Source organism: Salminus brasiliensis, chromosome 16 (assembly GCF_030463535.1).
Source record: "Salminus brasiliensis chromosome 16, fSalBra1.hap2, whole genome shotgun sequence".
In the NCBI taxonomy this organism is placed as follows: Eukaryota; Metazoa; Chordata; class Actinopteri; order Characiformes; family Bryconidae; genus Salminus; species Salminus brasiliensis.
In genome coordinates, this window is record NC_132893.1 from 632,639 (window position 1) to 655,331 (window position 22,693).

At 44.6% G+C, this 22,693-nt stretch overlaps 2 protein-coding genes across 3 annotated transcripts in view; both read left to right on the plus strand.

Annotated features, from left to right (window-relative positions):
• The first annotated feature begins 754 nt into the window (after window positions 1–754).
• dgat2 (diacylglycerol O-acyltransferase 2) lies at window positions 755–10,946 on the plus strand. The gene is made up of 8 exons (XM_072659536.1): window positions 755–794; window positions 2,063–2,191; window positions 2,383–2,490; window positions 2,637–2,707; window positions 4,123–4,327; window positions 5,220–5,394; window positions 6,875–7,077; window positions 8,621–10,946. The coding sequence occupies exons 1-8, from the start codon at window positions 755–757 to the stop codon at window positions 8,773–8,775; spliced, it is 1,086 nt and encodes a 361-aa protein (XP_072515637.1). The 3' UTR covers window positions 8,776–10,946.
• A 1,431-nt stretch (window positions 10,947–12,377) lies between these two features.
• Window positions 12,378–22,693, plus strand: part of uvrag (UV radiation resistance associated gene) — a 94,861-nt gene continuing 84,545 nt past the window's right edge. The window contains exons 1-6 of one of the 2 annotated variants that reach the window (XM_072658435.1): window positions 12,378–12,705; window positions 18,217–18,334; window positions 18,775–18,809; window positions 21,810–21,971; window positions 22,180–22,254; window positions 22,360–22,445. In XM_072658435.1, coding sequence (XP_072514536.1) covers window positions 12,556–12,705; window positions 18,217–18,334; window positions 18,775–18,809; window positions 21,810–21,971; window positions 22,180–22,254; window positions 22,360–22,445 — 626 coding nt within the window. In that variant the 5' untranslated portion in view covers window positions 12,378–12,555. The remainder of the gene's footprint in view (window positions 12,706–18,216; window positions 18,335–18,774; window positions 18,810–21,809; window positions 21,972–22,179; window positions 22,255–22,359; window positions 22,446–22,693) is intronic. The other variant, XM_072658436.1, reaches the window with a different exon arrangement.

The window sequence follows — 22,693 nt, forward strand, 5'->3', positions numbered from 1 at the left end:
GCTTTGGGTTGAGGTTAACATTAGTGTTAGAGAAAGTGTTTAGCTTAGGGTTCAGGATATTAGTATATTAGATATTACTATTAATTAACATACATGAATATAATGCAATTAGAACATATGAATTATAATAGATGCACAAAATATCTGAAATAGAAAGTTGTAAATTAATTAACTATATTACATCAATTATTATTGTTTTGCCTTCAGTTGTTCTCTCTGTTGGCCGTGACTGTGTGGATGTACTTGATGCACAGGGCAATTTAATGTCCAGCAGCTACAGCGCGGGTCAGCAGGTCCCTCAGTCTAGGTCTTTGGGAGATTTATTGTGCTATAGCCTCGCAGTGGCCCTGGTGTGAGCATGGCTGCTGTAGACATGGAGCTACCGGCACTGTGGGAGGGGATGAGGTGCCTTTAGCCTGATTGGCTATGCAGGGTTAGCACTGTCTGCTTTATAAAGGCCAAGTCAAAAGAGCAAACAGCCAGTCAGACTGAAGCAGGCGGCCGGGGAGATTAGATTATACGGGCTTTGTTGTTCTGTGGCTGGTGGATGAACTACTTTTCGGTCACATTTGCTGCAGAAAATCGGAGTTTTTAGCTTTAATTGACAGAGTTTTACTGCTGCGTCCAGGCTCCTCCCAAAGCACATAAATCTGGAGGCTGAGGGATGGTGCAGCTGCTGCTGCTGTGGTGAGGTTGAGCGACCAGTTTCACTGCAGTTTTTTCTTTTTTAGAAATTTCACAGCGTGCCTTTAGGATGAAGACACTGCTCGCTGCCTATTCTGATGTCAAAAAAGGTGAGTTTGATATAGACAATACACTACATACTATACACTATACATTATACACATATACACTATATACTTTACACTATACACATATACACTATACATTATACACATATACACTATATACTTTACACTATACACATATACACTATACATTATACACATATACACTATATACTTTACACTATACACATATACACTATACATTATACACATATACACTATACACATATACACTATACACTATGTTCTATACCCTTTACATGTACACTGTACACTATACATACAATTCACGTTATACACATCTCAAGTCACATGTATATTATACACTATGCGTATACACTACACAATAAACATTACACACTATGTTCTATACAATGCACATACTCATTATCCATTATACACTTTACAACATAGACTATACATTATATCTATATACACTGTACACCATGCATATCAACTATAGGGACCCCAAGTTTGGGCACCACAGCTCAGAATGTCTGTTAGTGTGAATATTTTAAAGACTTGAAACCAAACAGTTTTTTAAAACAAGATTATTGAATTATTTACATTTTAGATTACAAAGAAATTAAGAAGCATCATGCAAAATTTTGGGCGCCCCAAGAAGTTTGAGCTCTCAGATAACTTTTAGCTTGTTCGGGCTGTGGCTGCTTCACAGACATCATTAGGAAAGTCCAGGTGATGCAGATTCCAAAGCTTTCAGTCTCGCGCCTGAACAACTCTCCAGGTCTCACTAATGCAGAAACAGAACCATAGCTTAGCACTGAGTGGATTAGCACAGGGGTCAGGTACTGATCACAAGAGACTGGAGTAAAGTCTGTATGTGTGTGTGTGTGTGTGTGTGTGTGTGCTGTATGTGCTGCTCCTCTGTAGGATGGATGGATGTTTCTGTTAGCAGGAAGCTTTAGAAAATAGATGGGGCAAAGACAGATTTTGTACTTTGATGTGTTTGTGTTTTTGTTTATTTGTTGACTGTTTCACTCATCAACATGTTTTAACAAATTACTGCTCTGTAAATGCTGGATATTCACTCCCATAACTACACATGGGTTATGCTTATTAATCTCATAATAGATGCAAAATAACTCATAATAGTTATTTATGATAATAGTCACTACTAATAGTTTAGTAGACTCTAAATAATTCATAGTAGATACTGAATAATTCATAGTGGAAACATATTGATTGCGAAATGAAAGCTAATCCACTCTGTACAGATTTGCACTGTAATTACATCTTGACCTCCTGACCTTCAGGCACTGGTTCCAGTATCCTCTCAGCGCTGCTGGAGCTGCCCTCTGCCCCATGGCTCTCCAAATCGAAGCTGGTGAAGCACCTTCAGGTCATCTCTGTCCTGCAGTTCATCCTTACCTTCCTGGCCCTGGGTGAGTGAAGCTACAGGACAGTGAGGCCGGTCCTGCTCCCTCTCTCTTTCTCTCTGAAACTAAAGTGAGAGTGGCCTGTGAGAGCGGCCTGTGAAAGCGCCAGAGTCTGTCCGTTTACACGTCATCAGATTCACGGTTTGTGATTGATGATAATTTCATTAATGAGGGTTTACTGGTCTCTGCTGCTGTAGGCATCGCTTCCACAGTGCTACTGGTGTACCTGTTCTGCACAGACTGCTGGGTCATCGCTGCCATCTACACAGCCTGGCTCATCATCGACTGGAACACACCCAAACAAGGTGACCCTCCTTACAGTGTAAACACACACAAACAAAGAATAGTGGTGGATCTGGCAACCGGCCGGACCCACGCTTACTCAACGGATTTAAATATAAGCAAAAATAACTATTGTACCGGTTCTAGCTAAATCACTGTTCCACTGCAGGGGGGCGGAGGTCAACATGGGTAAGGAACTGGACGGTGTGGTCGTACTTCAGAGACTACTTTCCCATCAGAGTGAGTATTTCTACTGGGCCACTTTATTAGAAACACCTACCTTGTGCTTCCATTTACTAGCCACTTTATTAGAAACACTCACCTTGTGCTTTCATTTACTGGCCACTTTATTAGAAACACTCACCTTGTGCTTCCACTCACTGGCCACTTTATTAGAAACACTCACCTTGTGCTTCCATTTACTGGCCACTTTATTAGAAACACTCACCTTGTGCTTCCATTTACTGGCCACTTTATTAGAAACACTCACCTTGTGCTTCCACTCACTGGCCACTTTATTAGAAACACTCACCTTGTGCTTCCACTCACTGGCCACTTTATTAGAAACACTCACCTTGTGCTTCCACTCACTGGCCACTTTATTAGAAACACTCACCTTGTGCTTCCACTCACTGGCCACTTTATTAGAAACACTCACAATGTGCTTCCATTTACTGGCCACTTTATTAGAAACACTCACCTTGTGCTTCCACTCACTGGCCACTTTATTAGAAACACCTACCTTGTGCTTTCACTTACTGGCCACTTTATTAGAAACACTCACCTTGTGCTTCCATTTACTGGCCACTTTATTAGAAACTGCTGCTGCTCAGTAATACAGAGATAAGGCTGGTGTAGGTTATCTTGTACAGTTCCTGCAGATCAGCGGTTGATGCTGTGCTGTTTTTTGCCCTTTTGATGTGCTGCACCCAGGTCAGTGGGTGGGGTGGAGATTAACACTCAGCTGTAGACTTTGCACTTTCTGATAGGAGCTTCTTGTTGTTTGTCTCAAGTCTTTCCCCAGCAGAGATAATTCAGCACAGGATAATAAAAACACTGATAGACACGAGTTACAAAATCAGCACTCCATCAGAGTACAGCAAAACAGAGGGTCACACGCCCTCCAGCCAGATCCAATCAGGCATGACTGAGACCTAATCCATTTACAACCATTCAGGACCACATTCAGTCCCCCCAAGAGACCAGCACACTCACACTCACCAGCCTAGTCAGCTCTGAGCTCAGCGCTCGGCCCTGACCCCGCTCTGTAACTTTACGTGGTCTGACAGACACTCGGTGGCTGAGCTGCTCTCTGTGAGCTGTTCCTCCTAAACTCTTCCACTGTTCAATAATAACACCACTCACAGCTGATGGAGGAAGATCTAGGAGGGAGGAAATTTCACCAGCTGACTTGTTGGTGTTGGTGCAGCGGTGTCTCCTATTACATACAGAACCACGCTGGAGTTCAGTGAGCTCTTCAGAACCTCCCGTTCTTTCACTGATGTGTGGAAGAAAGACAGACTGCAGGACTAGAGGCTGGAGTTTACACACCTGTGACAATGAGACTGAATCACACACCTGAACTCAGTGATTAAGAGCAATGTCCCAATACTTTTGTCAATGTAATGTAATTATCTGTGTTTCTTTCCTTAAAGCTCATCAAGACCCATAACTTGCTGCCCAGCCGAAACTACATCTTCGGCTATCACCCCCACGGCATTTTCTGCTTCGGAGCGTTCTGCAACTTTTCCACAGAGGCGACGGGATTCTCCAAGAAGTTTCCCGGGATACGCCCGTCTCTGGCGACGCTGGCAGGCAACTTCCGGCTGCCTCTGCTGAGGGATTACATGATGTTTGGAGGTGAGGAAACATTTCTGCCCTAATGCAGACACTATATGTCCAAAAGTTTGTGGACACCCCTTCTAATGAATGCATTGGCCTACTTTAAGTTGCACACACTGCTGACACAGATGTGCAAATGCACACACACACAGTTTGTCTAGTCCCTGTAGAGAAGAAGTACTGCCAATAGAATAGGACCCTCTGGAGCAGATCATCATGACCCTATTGGCACCATGCTGCCTAATGCCAGGCGTGGGCTAGAGGGGTATAAAGCCCCCCAGCAGCATTGAGCTGTGGAGCAGTGGAAGAACTGTGTTCACTGGAATGATGATGGTGGAGCTCCATCCAGTACTTTTGAATGGGATGAGTTGGGGAGTTGGGGATGATGAGGTGGGGTGGTGATCATCATCCAACATCCTGACCTCACTAGTGCACAATCTTGTCTCTGAATGCAATCAAATCCTCCAGAATCAAGTAGAAAGTCTTCTTCTCTGGACAGTAGAGACAGTTACTCCAACAGAAGCAGGAGAGACTCTTTTTAATTCCTGTGATTTCAGAAGAGAAAGTGAATGAGCAGGTGTCCCAATACTTTTGTCCATATAGTGTATGTAAGCAATGCGCTGAAGCTGACTGTACAGACTTAGCAGAAGAACTGTACTTTCCTAGAAACAGATAAGAGCGTCTGAGGGACCTCTGAGCTTTGTCCCGTTACATTCAGGTCAAATGTGTTTGCTCTGGGGTCAATATTGTTGGATGTGTGTTGAAATATGTCCTGCGTGATCATTGATTCTGGCAAAGTGTCCCTGATATCAGTGGACTTTCCTTAAAGCCCAGTGTGCACACGACCAAAACAGTCTCCCCTCAGTGGCAGTGATGAGTGAATCAGCCCTCTCTCCGCTGGTTCCTTCAGGTATCATCCCGGTGAACCGCAACTCTATAGACTACCTCCTCTCTCGCAACGGGACGGGCAACGCTGTGGTCATTGTGGTTGGAGGTGCTGCGGAGTCCCTGGACTGTGCCCCGGGGCTCAACTCCGTTACTCTGAAGAACCGCAAAGGCTTTGTGAAGCTGGCTCTGCAGAAAGGGTAAACAACAGGAAAAACTAACAATTTACAGTTTACACACTGATCAGCCATAACATTAGCACCACTGCAGATGAAGTGAATGACATTGATGACTTGGTTCTCGTGGCTCCAGGCTCAAGGGGTGTGTCTACACATTAGGCAGCGAGTAAACCATCAGGTCTTGGTTCAAGGTGATAAAAAATGGACAAACGTAAGAATCTGAGACAGATTGACAAGAACCAAACTGTGAGGTTCTAGACAATGACTGTGTCAGAACATCTCCAAAACATCAGGCAGGTCTTGTGGGGTGCTCATGGAGGCCCCACCCACCTCACAACTTAAAGGATCTGCTGCTTACGTTAGTCTTGGTGCCAGAGACCACAGCAGGACACCTTCAGAGGTCTTGTGGAGCCCATGCCTTAAATGCTCAAGGGGGCACAAGGGGGACATACTAATATTATGGCTGATCAAGGTCTATATATACACACACACACACACATCAGATTTTCTAAATATATACACACAGTATGCTAACAACACTGGGTGTCATGAAGGTGCTTATTTATATGCATATTCATTTAATTCATTGTGATTAATATTAATATTATTGCTTAATTATTAAAATTAATTATTAATAACTTTATACAGCAACCTCTAAACTCCAGTTTTAGCCATAATTAACAATGTCCCCTCCAAAATATATACAGTAGCTAGCTTTGATTTCTGGGTTTGTGTGCGTTCCTTGACCCTCTTGACCCTGCTGGCCGGCAGCACTGCAGCCCAGAGCTGGCAAGGACAGAAAACAGCGAGAGTGTTTTTAGACTGGGGTCGGGAATCAGTGACGGGCGGGCGGGATGATAATGAATTCCAGAAGGTTTTCCAGGATTAAAAGCTTCAAACTCTAGAACCCTAAGTCACCTGTTCAAGCAGGGCCGAGGAGGAGAACCCTGATCTAAGACGACACCATCACACACACACTCTCTACTACAGGGGTTCTGTTTAGTACCCAAAAGGCTATTTCATAAGGAACAGGCACTCCATCTCAGCAACGGCAGAACCCTTCCAAATATAACGTTTTTAAAAGGTTTTTTAAAGAACCACACAAAACCAAACTAACTTTTATTGAAGAACTCCGGAGTACTTAGTACTTAGACATGTAAGGGGCTCTTTAAGGAACTATACACACAACAGGTTCTCCTTTATTAAAGAGCTCTTAATGAACCCTTGTTTAGATGTCTGAAGAGTAGAACCTTCTCGAGGTTCTAATAGCTTTTCAAAACAATATCAGAATGCTTTCTGGTGCTGTGTTAAAACCTCCTAAGCTCCACAGAACCGCCAGTGGTTCCAGACTTGCGTTCCTCACTGCTGTAACTATAGTGGAACCTTACAAGGTGCCATATGGAACCATCTTAAAAGTGTGTGATGTAAGAGAACAAAAACAGACTTACTGTAACATCACTAACTGTGTGTGTGTGTGTGTGTGTGTGTGTGTGTGTGTCAGAGCTGACCTGGTGCCGGTGTACTCGTTCGGTGAGAACGAGGCCTATAAGCAGGTGATCTTTGCGGAGGGCTCGTGGTGGAGGCAGGTCCAGCGCCGGCTGCAGAAGCTGCTGGGTTTCGCCCCCTGTCTGTTCCACGGCTGCGGGTTCTTCTCCTCAGAGAGCTGGGGCATGGTTCCCTACTGCAAACCCATCAACACCGTGGGTAAGACAGCACCCTTACGCATTACTGTGCTAGTTAGCTTTAGCGCTGGGCGAGGTTTAAAGACCTCTCTGCTCTCAGAAACACTCTGTTTGACCAGTTGGCCTCTCTGATAGCGTATTGTGGCTTTATAGATTTGTTACAACGAATTAATTAATATTTCTTTTATGTTGTGAATACATATACATATAATATTACAGTCAAGGACATGCAAATTAAAGATGAACTACAAAATTGGTAAGAAGATCTTAAGGTGAAGGAGGTTCTATATCTGTACATTTAAATGAGATTTTTTAATGAGTAAATATTTTGCAATATTTTTAAAAGTATTTCTTTTAAAAGTATGACTTTATGTGTTTTTCTCTCTATATCTCAAAACAAATTCCAAAACAACATCAGTAGGGCACTTTTTACAGTTCGTATTGAAAGATGCTAACATGCTAACCAGAAACATTAAACAAATAAACCTGCCCGCTAGTGAACGTAGCTAATGCTAATATTAGTGATGTTTGGACGGTGCGGTTAGCAACTGTGTGGCACATGGCATGGCGGCTAACGTTTAATGCTAACTACCAAACTTTTCAGCAGCAGTGAGAAATCCTAGTAAACGTTAACGTTAAAAGTTAAACGTTAGCTTAAACCATCCACCAAACAATGTAATCATTTCAGTGTAATTATTTAAGTCTATAATTAAGTTTATATATTATATTAAGTTTATATTTAATGACATTACACAGTCATTTCTGACACTTTTCCTGTGACAAATGTTTGCTCGTTCACTAGCCAGCTGTTAACTCGCAATGCTAGTAAACACGTTGCTAAGTTAGCTAAACATACAGCTCTGATACTATTAATCTGATCAAAGACTGTAGCTAATTAAGTGTAATTAAAGACTGTAGTTAATTAAGTGTAATTAAAGACTGTAGCTATTTAAGTGTAATTAAAGACTGTAGCTATTTAAGTGTAATTACTAGAGCCATCGGCAGCCGGGGCCTTGAGTGAGCACATTTGACCTTGCTCTCTCCAGGGTGGGTAGATGGCGCTCTCCCCTCACATCACTGTAATGTGGCGATGGCCTTCACTGGCGTCTGCTAGCTGGTGCATCAGAGCCGGGTATACGGCGCTTCCCTCCAGGCGCGTTGGCTGCCTGGTGGCGTCGCATTCGGCTGGTGTGGCTGGCTGCGCACGTGGTCCCGCCCTCATTAGTGCCGGGGGTGTTGCATGTGGGAGAATTTGTACGGGTTGAGTAATTGAATCTAAATTTGGGAGAAAACGAGTTAAAAAAGTATAATTACTAATTGATTATTAATTATTCACACACATATATACATATATAATTACATACAGTAATTACAGTAATTATACAATTAATGAAATCGGCACCCTCTGCTGACAGGTCCGAGTCTGTGCGGCGTGTCTCTGTGTGTTCTGATGTGGTTCTGATGTGGTTCTGATTTGGTTCTGTTAGTAAAGCCTAATAAACAAAAGCCCCGGAGGAGATGGAGTACGACCTTTACTGATGTGTTGGTGATCGCTTCCCTTTCAGTCGGTGAGCCGATCACGGTGCCAAAGGTTGAGGATCCGACTCAGGACGTCATTGACTTGTACCACACCATGTACATCAACTCCCTCACCTCGCTGTTCGACAAATACAAGACACGCTTCGGCCTGACAGAGACCGACGTGCTGTTCATCCACTGAGGGAGACGGCGGCAGAACCGTGGACACTGAGCCAAAACACGCCCGGTCCAGAGGAGGTGGACGGAGTCGATTTTCCCACTACTAGGCCACACGAACAGCCTCGTCGAGGGTGTTCATCTACGGGCCGCACCGCCATCACTCTGAATGCGTCTAAATAAGCTGACTTTACATTGACCTTCGACTCTCGCTAGAAAGGCTTCCATGCTCTGCGTTATAAAGAAAAGACTGACACTGCATTAGCATTACTGGAAAGATTATTAGATCATTGTTCAGAGTAGGTGTTTACAGGGTTTTGGGCTAGTTCAGCTGAAAAAATTCGGGTGAGAAAGGGTCTATAAGTGTTCTTAAGAAATGTGAGCGTAAGGGTTTAATGAGGGATGTAGCCACAGGCTGGAAGACTAGGGTGGGTCCCAATTTTGTACTAATTAGTAACACTACCTAATTTTTGAATATAAAGTATGTCATATAGATAAGAGTGTCCAAGCCAAAGTGACGAATGTCGGCATAGCAACACCTCATCACTTCCTGTTTGTACAAAACATGGGTTATCATTTTAATATTTTAGTGTACTAACCTGCCGAACCCGCACTAATGAGGTTAGTACTATAGTTTTCACCTTTGGCATTAGTGCGTAATTCTCAAATGGGACGCAACCCTAATCCCCCTATAATTAGCGCTGCCATTGCAAGTTAGCATGCTAGGCTAATGATGATTTTTGCTCAGAAGCACATCCGTATCCACCTCTGTCTTTAGAGGTTCCTCCCAGAGTCTAGGCTAGGTGGTTAGATGTTGGCAGTAGGCCTCACTATAGTGATGTCTACTCCTAGCTGGTCCCTTCACCCTGTAAGAAGACCCCAAAAAATGTAATTTAGCCCACTTAGGCTTTGCAACTGGTTTGAATATGGTTTGCATACGTGCACCTGCCATATTTCTACAGTCTGCAGATTGGCCGCCACACGAAATTCAACCTTTTGGCTCCGTAATGGTTCGAGCAGAGCTGCAGCTGCTTGTGTTCATCCAGATGAAGAGGATTTGAGTGCTTTCGCTCCACTGTGATGATGAAGCAGTATTGTGTACACTGCTGTGTGTAGGTCTGCAGCCTTGCCCAGACTTTTTTCACTACCTAGCTCTGCTTTCAGAAACGCTGGCTATACTCAGCTATCAAACAGTGACCTGTAGGAGTAGTACAGTTCTCGGGTTGTGAAAGCAGCCAGGCCCGTCTGCCCCATTTAGTTCTTCTTTTATTTTTGCACAGACAATGCAACACACGAGCTGCCTTAAGGACGACATTCTGCGCTTCTTCAGCCAGACAGAGGCAACAGGTGTCGGGATAGAGAGTGATTACAGTCATAAGTGATTGTGAATGGCTTTTTGCACAATTGAACTGACTCAGCTGTCTGATACAGCGGCAGCTTCGTCCAGGCTGATCTGACAGTGCTTTGAAGTGGAGAAGAGGGTGAAGCTTTTGAAGATGAAGAGGGAATGTCAATGTGAAGGTGATATTTGGTTAGAGATGTGTAATAATCTCTGACTAATGTCTGATTCAACCACTGTTGTCACTATTTTCAGTCTAATTGCTGAACAGATTATTTATTGAGATACACTGAAGTATTCACTGTTTATTACTCCACATTTTCCACAGTGAGACTGACAGACTGACAGACTGACAGTCAGTCATGCTTTCTTGTACTTGCTTCATTTTTACTGTAGGGATACCGTCCATTACTTGCTCCCTCGTACATAGGAAGCAGTCTATGACTCACAACCCCCCCCCATAAAAATAATCAAATAACGGTAATATTTGTGTAATAAAAGCGTCACTGTAGGCAGAAAGCAATTATACCACGATGGCTTTGTTTAATTTGGGTGAATACAGTTATCCGTTCCTCACATTTAACACTGACTGAGCTGATGTATAACTGTCATATCAACTGTGTTGTAAAATCTATGGATGCATGAAGCCAAAGGTGGGAGAATTTCAGCCCCTACAGTCTGCAAAGGGGGGGGGGGGGGGGCTGTTCAGGGCTAGGAACTGTTTATATATTGAGGTTCTGTGATTGCTTTGAGAATCTTCTACGAGGAATGAAAAGCTTCAGTGGTTATTTGCAGTAATCAGGCCTTCTGTGCACAGTCTGATTCCATAAATTAACTTTTGTATGTTTTTAGAATAAACGATGCCTAAAACGCTGGTGTGTCTCATTGTTTGTAGAAAAGAAACTAATCTAAACACCATATAAACACTGACATAAAGCTTCATATACCTTATCATTTCATAAATCTTTTAAATATTGTAATACTGAAAACATACACAGCATTTCATTCTTTACAGCCGTGGTGGTGAATGGATTCAGGGGTCGGTCGCCATGACTACAACACAGATATAGCCCCTATTTTATTTACTATCCAAACCCACCAGTGCAGCTACAACACGAGTCTTCTGAGTTTTATATGGAATGATGATGATGATGATGATGATGGTGGTAAAATAGTGGAGAATCTCAACTAATACAGGGACTACTTTTTTGTGCCGCAGCATGTATCCTGCTGTGGTGTCCGGCACCAAGACTAACGTTAGCAGCAGATCCTTTAAGTCCTGTAAGGTGTGAAGTGGGCGGGGCCTCCATGAGCATCAGTGACCCTTTGTCCGGATCACCGGATGTTCTGCTTTGGAGCACTTTTGGTAGGTGCTGACCACTGCACACCCCACAAGACCTGCCAGATGTTTTGGAGATCCAGTCCCAGTCATTTATCTAGAACATCACAGTTTGGTTCTTGTCAAACTTCAAGAACTGACTGTTCACTCACTGCCTACTTTATTCACCCCTTGAGCCGCTGTAGATTGAGATGATCAATGTCAGTCTCTCTCCTGTCAGGGGTTTAAGCACATGGTTTGTGCTGATAGCTGCAGTGTCCTGTCTTTGATGACCCCTTCAACCAGCCATGCAGGCGCCATGGTCATAAACAGGAAAACGCACTGCTGCCCTCTAGTGGACAGCACTGTTTATGAGCGCTTCCTTTAGTTCTAATAATCGGTCAGTAAAACGTTCATTTTCGGTCATTTTAATGATTTCCTGCTTTGTTGTGGAGCAGATTCAATCACTACAAATATGAAATGTTTTGTTTGAATATATCTGCTTTAATTTGATCTGATTTTTGTAAACTAAATGAGCACCTAATTATAGCATTTTTAGTTTTAACACGGTTAGAAGCCAGAAATCAGTATTTATTCATGTATATACATCTTTATATATATATTGAAATATGCATGCGTTTAAATGTATATGTATTAACAAATGTATATTATAAATGTAGTAATGATGATGATTATTATTATTACTATTACGGGTGATTGCTGTCATTGTTATTGCTGCTACTGATGTTGTTGTGATGATTATAGTTTATTTTTATATTCCATAATAATAGTCACGTTACTCCTCCACTTCCTCATATTTTGCTCAGCACGAGTTCTCCAACGCCATTTCCCCGCCCCTTGTCGCTCTGATTGACACCCCCCTGAGCCAATCACCTTCGAATATCGCTCATATTCCGCTGATTGACAAGCATTCGAGCCAATCAGCGTCACGCTAAGGCTGACCAGGCTGGCTGGGTTAATAATGGCTACCTAAGCGGACTCTCACTTTGTTTATATCGCCGCGTCCGGAGCTGCTCTACACGCTGCAATTCCTAATCAAAGCGCGGTTGCTTTTTAATGTACTTTGCATCGGTTTATACGGCTTTATGAATCCGAGCCGTGCGGAGGGGGATGAGTTAAGCCGCTGAATGAGAGCAAAGGGCCCTTATGGTGCCGAATTAAGGATGAACTCGGTCTGGGATCTTGCGGTCTCCTCCGCCTCGGCCAGCAGCAGCACCAGCAGCCCGGCAGCGGCCGCCTCTTCTCGGGCTTTGCATGTGGAGCTCACCTCCCAGCAGGTACGGAGCGGAGAGGACCATGCCCCGCAGTGCAATGTAGCTATAGCGAATGTCTCCAGCTCCTCCACTGTCACATGGCGCTGTCGGCATGAGCCTGAGCCGGGCCTGCGGCTGCTCCAGCGGGCAGCACACACTGCCTGTGATCCCGTCCCTGGAGCACCGCGGTCCAGCACGGTTTGGGGACTTCTTTCAGGGTTAGCGCACTTGCTGCGTGTTGGCGGGCTCTGTGGAGGTTTTCAGAAGGTGTGTTGGAGCAGTGTACGGCAGCAGAGCTGTGCTCCGGCCCTCCTAACAGGCTGGAGCTGCTTTCATTTCGCTGTCGGTGAGAAAAGGAGCTGCTTTAGCAGCGAGAACCGCCACCGTCCCCCTGCCTGCCTGCCCGCCTGCCTGCCCGCCTGCCTGCCCGCACGGCCGCGGCCGCAGCGCTGTCACTGAGAGCTGTCAGTACCGGCGCAGCGCTGTCACTCAGCCCGGCAAAGCTCTAGCTAGCTACTTGAGTACCGTCGGTGCCTGTTTAGCTTATATGACGAGTTATTAGAGTATATTCACTGTTATTTAGCTCATATATGGAGACTTGCAGCACTATTATGTCACTATTATGATCTTAAAGCTGCTCTTGATGCTTCATGGGGATCATAGAGAACAACGTAGCCAGAAACACAAACACAGCTCGCTGAAAACTACTCCGAGCTAAGACCTGGGATTCCCCTTTATCCAAAATTAAAGCTTTATATGAGCTCATATAAACCTTATTAGTGTAAACTCGCTACACTTTATATAGCACTAGCTAGCTACCCACTATTTACGTTAGCTAGAGATAGCTAGCTAGCTAGGTGATGGGGAGTGTTGACCCTGTCACTTGTTCAGCTGATAAATGAACTAATTAGCTAAATCATGTGCTAGAGTGACCTAATATCACGTTATTAAAGTGATATTATTGTCCTTTACCTGCTGAGGAGCTTTACCAGATGTTTAACCAACGTTTTACGTCTAATACAAAGCTTTAAAAGAGTGGTCACTGTCGTTTAGCATGTTAGCTTAGCACACGCACGCTAGCAACTTGCTAACGAACTGTCGTTTACTGACGGCAGTGAAGCAAATAAACACGTCGTTATTAGCAGTCTTAGACTAATTAGGTTGCCTAGGGTTGGGTAATGCTGTTTATCTACCTGACAGAAGGAGCTAGTGCTAGTTTAATGTGTGGAGCTCACTTTACTTCCAAAACGAGCATGTTAGCGTTAGCTAATGTGCTAATCCATTTGTAATGACTGGTGAACTAGCCAGGCTGGATTCCCAAACGATAGGAGAGAGCTCCCTCAGTGCTGCAGCCTAATTTCAGCATTTCTGTATGAAGTGATGTATGTTCTCATTAAAGCAGGTTTCAGAAGCGTGTGGTCGGGGATGAATGGGTGGAGGTTTGACAGTCAGGCTCCTTCCTGAGTGCCTGGAAGTGCAGTAGCAGAGCTCAGCTGAGGGAGTGAGGGGTTTGGGCTAGGCAGCACATTGTCTTCATGTTTCCAGTGTTTAACTACAATAACGGGCGATTTTCTAGTTTTCTACTTTGTGTGTAGTTGGGGATGTGCTGTAGAGTAGTTTATTTATGTATGTTTAATTAGATTTATCTGTAAGAAACAGCTAAATATAATTAATGTCCCGGTGCTGTTTAACCATCAGAGAGCAGACCGTTCTTCTCCATGCACACGGTCCTCAGCACAGTTCATATTAATGTAATCAATATTTTATATTATCTCTAGGTTCACATTTTTTTCCCGGAGCAAAAATTGCTATCGCCACGTGTCTCAAGTTTGGGAAAACAATTCTGTGTGAATTGTATATTTGTGTATTTTCAGTCTCTATTTAATGTTCAATATGAGCCGAACAGTAATGCGACACATTAAATTATTATTTTCCATTTTTTGTCCTTTATTACACGTATTACATATTAAAATATTTTTCCTGTATGTTTAATCTTGGGAACGGGTCAGTTTGACCTGCAGTACAACAGGAGGGCTGGGCCAGGTCTACTGTAGGGATGCTGATTAAACTAGGTTTGAGGTTTTAGTGGTTAGTCCTGCTTTAGGGTTCAGAAACGCATCAGTTTAGCAGCAGTGTCTTTGCTTACCCCTGCTCTGTTTTAGTGGGTAAATTGAATGAATATTTCATATTTAAGGCCTACTTTGAGACTGTCATGTAAGGCTCCTCTCCTGTTGCTGTAGGGCGAACACCTTGTGTTTGAGGTCTTTCTAGCCCACGTCTTAGTGAGTAAAGCAGAATCGATCTAGGCTGTTTCTGGACCCCCTCAAGTTTCACTGAGGCAGATTTGAGGAAATGTGAAGCACAGCCGTGAAAGCCCCCTTCAGTGATGTTCTGCTTGGCAGGTGAAACAAAGAGCGTGAAACTCACACCTGTCACAAGCTTATTCCACAGGAAGTGGCACCTAACACCACTCACCAGCTTTGACCTTCATTGCTTTGAGTTTCATATGAAGCAAAGTCCGTTAGAGTCCATGTGTTATTTAATACCTCCAACTTCTCATTATATCATGGTGGGTCAGTCAGGAGTGGACTGTAGATGTGATGGTGGGTCAGTCAGGAGTGGACTGTAGATGTGATGGTGGGTCAGTCAGGAGTGGACTGTAGATGTGATGGTGGGTCAGTCAGGAGTGGACTGTAGATGTGATGGTGGGTCAGTCAGGAGCGTACTGTAGATGTGATGGAGGGTCAGTCAGGAGTGTACTGTAGATGTGATGGAGGGTCAGGAGTGTACTGTAGATGTGATGGTGGGTCAGTCAGGAGTGTACTGTAGATGTGATGGTGGGTCAGTCAGGAGTGTACTGTAGATGTGATGGTGGGTCAGGAGTGTACTGAAGATGTGATGATGGGTCAGTCAGGAGTGTACTGTAGATGTGATGGTGGGTCAGTCAGGAGTGTACTGTAGATGTGATGGTGGGTCAGGAGTGTACTGAAGATGTGATGATGGGTCAGTCAGGAGTGTACTGTAGATGTGATGGTAGGTCAGGAGCGTACTGTAGATGTGATGGTGGGTCAGGAGTGTACTGTAGATGTGATGGTGGGTCAGTCAGGAGTGTACTGTAGATGCGATGGTGGGTCAGTCAGGAGTGTACTGTAGATGTGATGGTGGGTCAGGAGTGTACTGTAGATGTGATGGTGGGTCAGGAGTGTACTGAAGATGTGATGATGGGTCAGTCAGGAATGTGCTGAAGATGTGATGGGTTTTAGGGAGCTGATATTTGCTGTTCTACCTTGTCACTGGTCATAAGTATTTGGACGGTGCTTTTGGTAACGGTGGGACTGTTTGAGACTGATTAACTGTATTTAGTGTTGAGGGTCGCTACATCTCTGAAGTCTGCTAAATGGCCTGTACCACGTCACCTCTTTTCTTTTCTTTCCTTTTCTTTTTTTCTCAGGCTGCGACACACACCGGCTCTTTTTCCAGGACATCCAGTGCCATTTTAAGGGGCTGGGGGTTGGGTTGGGTGGAGGGGAGGGGAAGCAGGGGGAAATGTTGGCTGAACAAAATAAGGTTTTGTTTCAGTGGCTGTTAATCCTATAGGGAAACCCGTGACTTAGATTTGGGCCTTAGTGCTTAAGGCAGGCAGTCCACGCTGGTCAGGAGAGGCCTAGGCCAACTGAACTTCAGAGGACCTTGCGGGCACTCTGTAAAGTAGCTCACATTACTGTGTTCACATCCCGCAGCTAGCCTTGGCTTTGTAGGCCAGAGTCAGCGGAGGAGTTACATGGCTGAACATGGATGAATTGCAGGGGCCTGATGTTACGCATAGATGGACCAGCCAGATGCAGAACCTTAAATTCTGCAGCTGGTCCGTTCAGGTGCCTGTAAAGTTCAAGGAGAAGAAGAAGCCTTGTAGGTTACTTTCCTCTCCTAACGCTCAACGTCACGTCTGTTTACGTATAAAGTGCCGCCTTTTAACAGATGGAGCCAATCAGCTTGCTGGTATGCCATGAATGGAGGAGTGTCCCAATACTTTTGTCTATGTAGCGTGTATTATTCATATACGAGTGATGTGCAGTCTTTACTTGTTTCAGTGCAGGCTTTGCTCACACTAGCTCTGCTCTCGGCCTCGTGACCTCTGTGGTCATTTTTCCCATAGAGGACCGGCCAAGTCAAAGCCTGCTGAAGCTGAAGCTCCTCTCTGAGGACCTATTGTTTCAGAGTTGCTCCGCAGCCTTTGGTTAAACTGGGTATTAGTGTGAGGTGTTGCTGTTTTTAGGTCACCTTGACCGCTCCCCCAGATTTCAGAGCGACTGCCTCAGTTTTGAAAGGGTTGTGGGCCGATGTCCACCGTCCAACACTGACGTCATGCTCACGGAGGGTGGAGGGCTCTGGTTTATAGCGACACGTGTTTTTCACGAACATACAAAGACGTCTGTGTCTCGGTGCATCAGCGCTGCATTGGTCTGGTCTTAACGCTAGTAGAGACCCTCGTTAAAGAGCTCATTTAAGAGGAACAACCGGCTTCTTCACTTTCTTTTAAAATAAAGGAGTGTGGTGTAGACTGTGACGGACGCACACAGCGTTATAACGGAGGGACCTGTAGTGGCATTACTGTACATTACTGTCCCTATGGGACTCAGACCCATCTCCAAGCACATGCTGGAGACCTTCAACCAAGCCACAGTTATAACAAGTGCTTATACTAGCTTCATACTGGATATTAATGCTATTAGAACTTCATACTGGATATTAATGCTATTAGAGCTTCATACTGGATATTAATGTTATTAGAGCTTCATACTGGATATTAATGCTATTAGAGCTTCATACTGGATATTAATGTTATTAGAGCTTCATACTGGATATTAATGTTATTAGAGCTTCATACTGGATATTAATGCTATTAGAGCTTCATACTGGATATTAATGTTATTAGAGCTTCATACTGGATATTAATGCTATTAGAGCTTCATACTGGATATTAATGCTATTAGAGCTTCATACTGGATATTAATGTTATTAGAGCTTCATACTGGATATTAATGCTATTAGAGCTTCATACTGCATATGAATGCTATTAGAGCTTCATACTGCATATGAATGCTATTAGAGCTTCATACTGCATATGAATGCTATTAGAGCTTCATACTGGATATTAATGCTATTAGAGCTTCATACTGGATATTAATGCTATTAGAGCTTCATACTGCATATGAATGCTATTAGAGCTTCATACTGGATATTAATGTTATTAGAGCTTCATACTGGATATTAATGTTATTAGAGCTTCATACTGGATATGAATGCTATTAGAGCTTCATACTGGATATGAATGCTATTAGAGCTTCATACTGGATATGAATGTTATTAGAGCTTCATACTGGATATTAATGTTATTAGAGCTTCATACTGGATATGAATGCTATTAGAGCTTCATACTGGATATGAATGCTATTAAAGCTTCATACTGCATATTAATGTCATTAGAGCTTCATACTGGTTATTAATGTTCTCTCTCTGTCTCACCCCAAACAGAGGCGTTTACGCCATTTGCGAAGCATCGCAGCGCGGAACATCGTGAACCGAAATGACTCTCCCCTTCTGGACACGTTCTTCACCCTGCACCTGTGTGTGAGCGACCGCATATCTAGAGGTGACCACTACTCGCTCCTTCTCTTTCATAGGGCTCACATCTGCAGTATAATACCATAATAATAAAAGCTAATCTAATATATAAACCAGTCCGTTAGAAACCTAAAGACAGCACAGAGTCACGGTTCTGAGACCAGGTGAGTTGGAGCACTGACCTGTGGCCTCCAGGACTGCTGCACACTCACAGACCACCTTATTAGACCCCCCCTGTTTTTGTAAATCCTTTACCCGGCCACTTTATTAGAAACCCTTGCTTTTGTACCTCCACTCTGCGGAGCTGGTATTGGGCAAAAATATCCAGCTAGGAGCGAGCCTGTGCTCAGAGTCTGAGCGTGGATGAAGGGTGAGAGGGATGTAGGGTGACTATAGTGAATGCGTTAATGACTTGGGTTCTTCCGAAACTGTTGATCTGACATGACCTCACTTCTCCTTCCTTTTCAGACTTTTACAAGAGTGAGGTCATCCGAGACTCTTTGGTGAGTGTTGCTTTTCAGCTTTTCCCCTCTGTTGCAGATTAAACTGCAGGTTTGAGGCGTTTTCCTAAGTGTTGTAAATCGATATGCATGACCACAGGGGGGCTGGTCGCTACCTGTTGCTACAAGATGTTCGGCCCAGTGCTGAAGAAGGTACCAAACATATGAAATACACAGTAGAGCGCTGTTGTTTTGCATCGTGTTCAGCTTCTGGGGCAAATGTGGGATTGTAGTGGAGGCCAGATTGCAACTTGAAAAGATACATTGTATGGACAAAAGTATTGGGACACCTGCTCTTCATAAATTGCTTCTTCTGAAAGCAAGGGTATTAAAGAGCTGATCCTGCTTCTGTTGGAGTAACTGTCTCTACTGTCCAGAGAAGAAGACTTTCTGCTAGATTTTGGAGGAGCATTGCTGTGAGGATTTGATTGCATTCAGCGACAAGAGCGTTAGTGAGGTCAGGATGTTGAATGATCACCATCTTAAAGTAAAACTTAAAAGTAGCTGAATGCCCTTATTTGAAAGGGTGTCCACAAACATTTGGTCAGGTATTGTAAGATAGCCTGAAATGCACAGCACTCCAACCTAATACATACTGGATCTCTTCAGGTCTATTATCACTAATGTCTTCCTGTGTCCGGTCTCCTGATACGCTACAACAACAGCAGTAGCACTAATGGATGATGTAATCCACCTCTGTAAAGCAGACTTCAGCGCTATTGGGGCGGGTTTAAACAGACGCAGGGTTTTGGGGTAAGCAGTGGGATTAGCTGCACCCATTGCTGACACAGATGTGCAAATGCACACACACAGCTTGTCTAGTCCGTGTAGAGAAGAAGTACTGCCAATAGAATAGGACCCTCTGGAGCAGATCAACAACATGACCCTATTGGCTCCATGCTGCCTAATGCCAGGCGTGGGCTAGAGGGGTATAATAAAGCCCCCCAGCATTGAGGAGCTGTGGAGCAGTGGAGGAACTGTGTTCTCTGGAGTGATGGTGGTGGAGCTCCATCTAGTACTTTTGGATGTGATGTGGTGGGGGCATGAGCATCTAGCCAACATCCTGATCTCACTAACACTGCAATCAAATCCTCACAGCAATGCTCCTCCTCCAAAATCTAGTAGAAAGTCTTCTTCTCTGGACAGTAGAGACAGTTACTCCAACAGAAGCAGGATCAGCTCTTTTTAATAGCCTTGATTTCAGAAGAAGTAGTGAATGAGCAGGTGTCCCAGTACTTGGAAACTGGGGGAGTTCCCCATGTCTAAATTTCTCTTTAAGATGATGTAGGCTCTATATAGCTTTTAGGGAACTGAGTCCTCACTGAGAAACCTGCTTTACGCTGCTCTCCAGGCTGTATCTGCAGCGTGCACATCCACTGTGCACTCTCACTTCCTGATGCACTTCAGCAAGTCCTGTTTCAGAGTCCGGCTCAGGCAGGTCCAGAAACGAGCCCTGACCACCAGGGGTCAACGTCTTTGACCTCAAATCCAGTTCTGTTACAGTTCTTTAGGAATCGCTCCACAGCTCAATGCTGGGGGGCTTTATACCCCTCTAGTCCACGCCTGGCATTATTAGGCAGCATGGTGCCAATAGGGTCATGATGTTGATCAGCTCCAGAGAGTCCTATTCTATTGGCTGTACTTCTTCTCTACAGGGACTAGACAAGCTGTGTGTGCATTTGCACATCTGTGTCAGCAATTGGTGCAAGTAGCTGAATACTGAGTTTGAAGGGGTGTCCACAAACATTTGGCTTTTTAGTGGTTTTATAAAAGTAGGTGCAGCTTTTCTTTTTTTCCTCTGCTGTCCGAGAGCCGTTTCCGCTCCTCTTTCCTGTTGTTCTTACAGACTTCCATCCTCAACCTCTTTTCCTCTGATCCATTCTTCTGTCCTCACCCTCTGTCCTTTAACTGTCTCTCTCCTACCTCTCTTCCTCTCTGTGTGCCTGAGCATCTCTCACCCCTACTTTTCCCCCTCTCCCTGTCTCCCTCTCCTCGCTGGCCTTTACCCTAGTTGTACAGTGTGTGTATTGTGCTGATGTCAGACTGTCTTGATGAACCTCCTGATCCTGAGTGCTCAGAGCTGCTGGACTCTGCAGGGTGTTTGTGTAAATCAGGGTTTAGGTCAGGCCTGTTCTGCTGTGAGTGGGCTTAGCCTAATTCCTGCTCTGTGTGTCGACCCACCACTGAAAACTGAAATCAGGATAAGCCTCCTCAAACAACGTGGAAAAAGTGAACTGAAAACACCTACCTTGTTCTTCCACTCACTGGCCACTTTATTAGAAACACCTACCTTGCGCTACAATGCCAGTTGAGTGAGGAAGGCGTACATAATACATCATAATGAATGGACACTCATTGTGTGCGTATGCTTATGTACACTATATGGACAAAAGTATTCGGACAACCCCTCTTAATCACTGAGTTCAGGTGTCTGATTCAGTCTCATTGTCACAGGTGTGTAAAATCAGGCCTCTAGCCCTGCAGTCTGTCTTTCTTCCACACATCAGTGAAAGAACGGGAGGTTCTGAAGAGCTCACTGAACTCCAGCGTGGTTCTGTATGTAATAGGAGACACCGCTGCACCAACACCAACAAGTCAGCTGGTGAAATTTCCTCCCTCCTAGATCTTCCTCCATCAGCTGTGAGTGGTGTTATTATTGAACAGTGGAAGAGTTTAGGAGGAACAGCTCACAGAGAGCAGCTCAGCCACCGAGTGTCTGTCAGACCACGTAAAGTTACAGAGCGGGGTCAGGGCCGAGTGCTGAGCTCAGAGCAGAGAGCAGAAAAGCCTCCAACTGACTCAGTAACTGCAGCAGAGCTCCAGACCTGCTGCTGCTGGTAGAGCTGCAGAGGGGGACCGGCTCCAGATTAATGCCTGTGGGTTTGGAATGGGGCGTCATAAAAGCTCCTGTCGGTGGAATGTGGAGGTGTCCCAATACTTTTGTCCATATAGTGTATTTTTAAAAATGTTAATGATGGTGTATGTGTGTGTGTGTATATTTAGAACCCGACCTGGCGGAGTTTGGACTTTGCAATGCTGCCGGACCTGCTGGACACATCTGTGTCGTGTTTTGTGGTGCGGATTTGGGGCGGCCGAGAAGAACAGTACCAACTGCTCATCGAGTGGAAGGTCAACCTGGACGGCCTACGGTACACCGGACAGCAGGTACACACACACCACAATGTACAGTGTCTCTCTGTGTAACACTATCTAACAATGTGAATTTTGATGATCATTAATATAAAGTCAATAATATTGAAACCCACGGATCTCCTGCTCTCTCGCTCTCTCGCTCTCTCTCTCTCGCGCTCTCGCTCTCTCTCTCTCTCTCTCTCTCTCTCTCTCTCTCTCTCTCTCTCTCTCTCTCTCTCAGATTCGTTCCAGGAACCCGAATGAGATCATATTTGGGCTGAATGATGGTTACTATGCTGCTGATTTTGATCAGAAGGTAAATGTTGTGGATTGGATGTGTGTGTGATGTGTGTTCGATTATGGGATGGAGAAGGGATGGATGAAGCTCTTTATCCGGTTCTAAGCGGTTTGTCTTCCTCAGGAGAACTCTGAGAGAAAGAAGAACAGTTTGCTTCAGGTGGATCAGAGCTCAGTGAGGAACTCCTACAGTGTCTTCTCCCTCCTCAGGTACACACACACACACACACTGCTGGAGAAATAGCTGGACAGATAGAGGGATAAAGGGACTGACAGATGTATGGATAGAGGGATAGACAGTGAAAAGGCAGACAGAGGGAGGTGGACATTTGGGAGAAGGACCACACCCAAGTTTCTCCTCATCACGTGCCCCATGAGACCTCTCATCTTCCCTCACCAAATCCACCCCTGATCCTCCTTCTCTTCTGACCTTCAGCAAGGTGGGGAGCATCCACCTT

Bases quoted from the DNA above. Each gene is read 5' to 3' on its own strand.
- dgat2 (XM_072659536.1), top strand. From the start codon at position 755: ATGAAGACACTGCTCGCTGCCTATTCTGATGTCAAAAAAG. The intron at 4,328-5,219 runs GTGAGGAAACAT...TGGTTCCTTCAG, and splicing joins GGATTACATGATGTTTGGAG to GTATCATCCCGGTGAACCGC. The intron at 7,078-8,620 runs GTAAGACAGCAC...CTTCCCTTTCAG, and splicing joins CAAACCCATCAACACCGTGG to TCGGTGAGCCGATCACGGTG.